The sequence below is a fragment of the Pteropus vampyrus genome, unplaced genomic scaffold (assembly GCF_000151845.1).
Source record: "Pteropus vampyrus isolate Shadow unplaced genomic scaffold, Pvam_2.0 Scaffold47, whole genome shotgun sequence".
Classification (NCBI taxonomy): domain Eukaryota; kingdom Metazoa; phylum Chordata; class Mammalia; order Chiroptera; family Pteropodidae; genus Pteropus; species Pteropus vampyrus.
Genome location: NW_011888828.1, coordinates 4346969 through 4353535, shown reverse-complemented (window position 1 = coordinate 4353535; position 6567 = coordinate 4346969). Strand labels below are relative to the sequence as shown.

The 6567-nt window shown below is 36.6% G+C and overlaps 1 protein-coding gene across 1 annotated transcript in view; it reads left to right on the top strand.

Moving 5' to 3' along the window:
- Positions 1-6567, top strand: part of DCLK2 (doublecortin like kinase 2) — a 138404-nt gene that overhangs the window by 11725 nt on the left and 120112 nt on the right. Inside the window, exon 2 of the mRNA XM_023530165.1 lies at positions 5273-5607. Within this exon, the coding sequence (XP_023385933.1) occupies positions 5273-5607 (335 nt within the window). The remainder of the gene's footprint in view (positions 1-5272; positions 5608-6567) is intronic.

Here is a 6567-nt window from a genome sequence, read left to right as displayed (position 1 = left end):
CTTTGCTCGCCATCGTTTGTAAAATTCATCCAGGTTCTTGCATACAGATTCCTTGTTCATTTTCATTGCCATATAGTAGTGTATTATATGACCACACCACAGTCTTTGATGGATAAGTGGATTGATTCTCATCTTTGGCTATTGAGCAATACTTCTGTGAACATGCATGTATAAGGGTGTGTGTGTGTGTGTGTGTGTGTGATGTAGAGAGAGAATGAAGAGAGTGTATATATATTCTCCCCATTTGTATCAGTTTCTCCAGGGTACTTTCCTGGGGTGGATTTCAGGGTCACTTGTTGTATGTATTGTCATCTTAGTAATGGATAATGCCAACCTGTTTTTTCTGAGCAATTGAACCAATTTAAAAACCTTCCAGCATATATGAAAGTTCTGCTTTACTTCCCTGCCACTGGCAATTAACCTTTGGAACAGTGAAAAAGAGGCAGGGCAGGGGGAGGAGGAAGGTTATTTCAGATATATAAGAAGGAATGAGAATAAGAGGTATGATGAATTTGGAAGGAAATTGCAAATATACTGTTATGACACTAACTTAGAAACCTGTGGGAAAGTGGTGGGAGATGAGGCTGAAAGTATGGTGTGCTGAGGAGTTTTTCCAGTAGTCTAAAGGCAGTGAAGCAGGCAAAAGACATCAGATCTACATTTTACAAAACTTGCTGTGACATCTATGTGGAGGATGAGGGGGTGAGGCCTGATACAGGGAGTTTATTCTAATCCAAGGGAGAAATGAGAGGAGGTAGGCTTGAGGAGGATAGAGTCCAGACGTGCTTGGATCAAAGTCAGTGGTGTTCCCAATTCTGTTGAGTGTGGGCAAAGGGGGAAGAGAAGTGAGAACCTTGGTTTTTGCTTAGGTGACTATACAGGTGGTGATTTCATTCAATAAGTTGTAGAATTTAGGAAGAGGAGCGTTTGAGGTCAGGATAGCAATGATGGGATGTGAAGTTACTTTTAGACATGTAGCGTGTGAGATATCCATAGGTTATCTAGTAGAGAGGTTCTGTAAGTGCTTTGAATTTAAAAGAAAGGACTAGGTTGGGGATGTCCTCAGTGTTTGAGTCCTCAGGGTATAGCTGGTGGTTGAAGCCAGGGGAGTGGATGCAACTGCTTATGGAGACTCTGAGGGGAATAAGGGATGCCTGGATGGGTGGGAGACAAGGATCCTGGAAAGTAGACTAGGAAGGAGCAATCAAAGAAGAGGTAAACCAAAAGAAATTAGATCATTGAGCTAAGGAGAAAAGGATCTGCAGGAAGAGGATCATGACTGGTGACCAATGCCCTCAGAAAACAAGTGGAATTAGAAAGATGTGCTTTGTATTTAGCAGCTAAGAAAGAAGTCCCTGGGGATTGAGGCAAATAGCGTTGCAGCCATTGGGGTGCAGGGAGCAAAAGCAATGCTTCAGTGGCTTAGGAGCACGTACTGGGTGAGGAAGAGGAAAAACATATGAGTGCTTTTATTTTTCAATTAGAGTTGGCATTCAATATTAGTTTCAGGTGTAAAGCATAATGGTTAGACATTTATATAACTTACAAAGTGATACCCCCAATAAGTCTAGTACCCACCTTAAATAGGAGGCAATTAATTTGATTAAGGATGAAAATGAATAGTTAACAAATACCCATGTTGTATCAGACAGTCGTGGACACTTAGTGTGTCATCCTGCTAAATATGAAGTAATACAAATGTCTTAGAACAATGCCAATGAAATTCTCTTTCATTGAGTCTTAAAGGAAATTGAAAGACTTTCTGTTCCATACAATGCTTGGAAATAAATTGTATAACCAGCTTATGATTCTTTCCATCCTCTGTGTACAAAAAGGAAATCTTCTTTGTATGTAGTATTCACGTGGTCATAATTTTCAAAATGATTTCCTCTTAATGTCTCATGGTCAGAATTATTATTAGAGAGTGACAGGGCACATGTTCACATGCATGCATGGTAGCGGGAGAGAGAATGAAAGAATGAATGTATCTGAATGAGAATGAGAATGAATGTATTGCAGTTCTGTTCAGCCAAAGACCAGGGACATAGCTATAGTTGAGTAGGTTGGGCTTATTAACTCATATTACTCATTGCAGCAAGGACTAATGGACATACTGTGATACCATGGGGTGTTTCAGCAAGCGAGTGTTAGACCTGTCGTAGAATTTGAACTTGGGTTGGGTAATTTCAGGGAGGATCTTAGGAAGCAGGGACTCATTCTGTCTTTGGGTGCTGTCAGAAGGTTGGATAATTCTATGATTGGGTATCATTACATCTTCTAGGGAGGGGAAACATGTATTGGTTAGAGTTTTAAATAATTCTCTCCTAATGTTTTATATCAATATAGCAAGACTCATTACCTTAGGATATACTTTTCAGCTGAATCAGTAGCGTTAAACTGCACTTCCACTTGGAAAATTTGTTATATTTCTGGGGAATGAGCAGAAAACAGAAGATTCTTGCATTAGTCCAGATGGGAAGTGGGTGGTGATGGGGACTGACAGGCGGGGCATTTTCAGAAATAATTAAAAGATAGAGTGGACAGAACTTAATGTCGGGATGTAGAACTTAATGTCGGGCTATAGTACGTAGGGAAACCAGAAGAATGAAGGATGACATCTAGGTTTCTGGCTGAATAATCTGAGTAGGAAGTGAAGCTGGTCGCCAGGTTGGGGAGGAAAGGAGGTGTGACAAGTTGGCGGGGGAGTAATAAATCTTACACAAGAGTCCCTACAATAGTATGAATCTGGTTGGGGGGAGGCTGATTGCTTGTAGTCAATTTGTAGATGCCTGGTATCTAACAGAATGATATTTATTGTTTGGTTAACAGCAGGAGCTGTAACTGCCCAGAGAACCAAAATCTTAAATTCTTTTGTCAGCATGTACTCTCTCCCTGTTGGCAAACGTATACAAGTGACAAAATTACAATCAGGCACTTGATCTGAGTGAGACTATAACAAGGAAGCTAGCCTGGGTATTATGGTGGCTGTTGTTACAAAGTCTGACATCTGTATTTTAGGAGTTTATGTGTCCAGGGTACAGAAACACAAGTCTGACATCAAAACCATGTCCTGAACCTCTATGCTGAAATGCTGAGGGCCAGTGATGCCAGTCAGTTTCATGTCATGTCAGTACCTAGCAGGTGAGCTGGCACATAGTAGGTATTCAGTGCATATTGTGAAGAGGACTCTAGGCTTAACAGAAAAGTACTCTATGAACTATTGTTTGCATCTCCTGTGGATCCATGGTGGGGCTGGTTCAAAACTTTATTACAGAACTGATCTATGAGTTTTTAATAGAAACATTATGAAGAGAGGAAGGGAAAGATGGAAGGAATTAAAATCTATCTGTAACCACACACAAACAAATCAAAAGACAGGCTTTCTTTGCCTGTTGTCATTCTGACATTCTGAACTTGTGTAAAGAGGCAAAATACAGACAAATTTAAAAGGCAGTTCTCCTGGTTCATATGTTGGCTGTTCCGGGGCTAGAGTGATAAGGAATTCTGACATAGGAAATTTCTCGTTTTCTTTTTGCCATTGTCTTTTCTCCCTATTTTGGGAAAGGCTTTTCCCCAGCTGACTTCTCTCTTCTCTTAAAAAAAAAAAAAAAAGACACCTTTTCTTCCTTAAGTTCCTTTATTTTCTTCCATTTTAATATTTTGGATCAGAGCATAGAATTAAATTTTTATCATAAGTAAACATAGGAAGAGCTTTTCAATGTGAGAGTTGCTTTCTCTATAAAGTTAAAGCACAATCATAATTGTTTACTTTTGCACATTAATCCACGCATGTAATGTATAGTTCTATCTTAATAAATTTATAACTATTTGTGAAATTATGTGACATTACTAGATGATTACCCTATGAAAAATGATTTAAATAAACCTACAGAAATGAAAAAACCTCTAAATGGTGATGGTTGAGCTAGGTTTCGAATTACTGGTATAGATGCTGCATTAAAGCCTGTGACTGGCTCCCTAGTTTTCTTGGGCAGGGGCCCTATTATACCTTTAAATAAAAGATAATACTCCTCTTTTTAGACCCTTCTTGTATGCCTGATCTATTACTGAATTCTTCATGTGCCATTTGGAGTCTTTAAGTTCTTCAATACTCAATTTCAAGAAATACTGATAATAGTAAAATATATTAATAGGTTTTCCTCAGGAATTCTCTTTCACTATTTTTTTTTTTTAAATTTAAGCAACCACAGCATTTGAGGATTGTATCACGTAATTATAACATTAAGAATGAGACATACAGAATAGGTGAAAAATAATGGATTCTTTTCAAATTAAAAAGTATCTTAGAGAAAATCTTAAGAGTATTACCTTCTTATATGCCAAAAAGTTGAAACTAGTTTTATATTGCAACTAAAAGAATTAGATGACTTCTGAGTCTCTCAAAAGAAAAAAAACCATAATTTAAAAACATAATTAATTATGATTTTCATGAAAAACTTTTTCAACATACAATTTTGAGGCTTAAAATTAACATTGAATTAGTAAATCAGTTGACAAATAATATGTTTTATGTTTTAATAAAAATTGAGCTAAAGGCTACTTAAGTAATGAACATATTTTAACTGCTTAATATCCTTTCCCATTTAAGTAGATATAGGAAAGGTTACCTATTAAAACTAGTTATTTTAAATTCACATTTTTTAATTAAGAAAAAATGTCTGAGGTATGTTTCTTCGAGCTGTCAAAACTCTCTTTTGCGGTGCTTCATTAGTTGAGCAAATGATCCTATAACTGAATATAATTTAGTCAGCTATGTGAGGATGTGATCATTCTTTGATTAGGACTGAAATCTATAATTGGAAGAAGGAAAATACTTTTTCATATATGACTGTATTTTGCGATATAATTATTTCTACCATATGAAACATTTTAAAAACAATTAAATTAGTTAATAGACTTTTGGAATTAGGAAGTACTTTAGAATTCATCTGCTTCAACACATTCACTTTACAGATAATGATATTGAAGACTAAATTGCAGCGGAATTATCCATTGTGATGTATTTGGTAAAATAAAACTCAGATCTCTCTTCTCTCTTTATCCAGTGTGTTTCATTCTATGATGCATGTTACTCTCTCAAAACCAATCTAGATGCTATTAAAAACGAAGGGGAGTGGGGAGAGTGCCAGCGGTAAAAGATGTTAATCGCCTTCAGTGAACCTGTTGAGTTTAGTCTACTTAATGGGTCTTCAGTGTTTCTTCTCCCATGGTAGGGATAATCATGCTAATTAAACCGATTTTTGTTTTTTAGGTGAGAGTTATGTGTGTGCATCAAATGAACCATTTCGTAAAGTCGATTACACCAAAAATATTAATCCAAACTGGTCTGTGAACATCAAAGGTGGAACGACTCGAGCCTTGGCTACTCCCTCCTTGGGGAAAAGTAAAGTGAAGGAAAGCAAAGATTTCATCAAACCCAAGTTAGTGACTGTGATTCGAAGTGGAGTGAAGCCTAGAAAAGCCGTGCGGATCCTTCTGAATAAGAAGACTGCTCATTCCTTTGAACAGGTCTTAACAGATATCACCGAAGCCATTAAGCTAGACTCGGGAGTAGTCAAGAGGCTCTGCACGCTGGACGGGAAGCAGGTAAGATGTTTCGCGCCCCCAGCTCTCTGTCTTACTTTTAAACTCTCCTTGTACTGTGGTGGTTAAATGTTTGACAATATGAATTTTGTAGTCTATTGGATGTTATTTTACTAGCCCTGTCTGAGAGGTGTATGTGTGTGTATTAGCTTTTATCATTAAAAAAATGTAAGTGGCTTACCTTTCTCTTTACTCAAATATCTCAAAAGTGTATGTATAGAGAAATCTGTCTGTGTTTCTTATGGTCACTAGAAGAGAAATGTAAACTTCTGAGGGAAAAGTGTGCATCGAAGAGCCTTCCTACATTAGGTGGTATGTTGTCTATTTAAGAATAAGGATATCTGTTGACTACTAAAGTCATTATGGGTTTGAGTAAATCACAAGAGTCGAAATGAAAGATATTTAACATTTTTAGAAAAGTTCTTCCCCCCTTATGTATAATATGGAAAATACATTGCAAAGAAAGTACTTTAAGAGAAATGTTCATTTGAATTTCATAGGGCAGGATGGAGGTAATTAATCAGCATTTCTGAAAAGTATACACAAATTACACAGGAAAATGTAAGCCAAGTTATGGTAACAATATACCAGGAAATCTAATGGGCCAAAAAAAGGGCAGATTGCAAGAATGCATGAATAGCAGTTACACAAATATTGAGTTTTGCCACAATCAGATTATCATTCCTAAAGAGGAAACATGTGGCTTCTGAAGTGTATTTTTTCCTAATTTAAATAAGGTCAAATTGTTTACATTACGTAAACATTATAGTTTCCAACATTCAATTTGTTTCTTCATTCCATTTTGTTTCTTCCCTTGAAAATAATTTAATTTGAAGTGTTTGGCTCATGTAGTGCTGAGAATGAATAATGTGAAACACTGGAACAATGTCTTCTGGGAAAAAAAGTAGTTTTCTAATTTTGTGAGAACAGATTTAGTTACTAAGTTGTTTTCTGAAACATTAT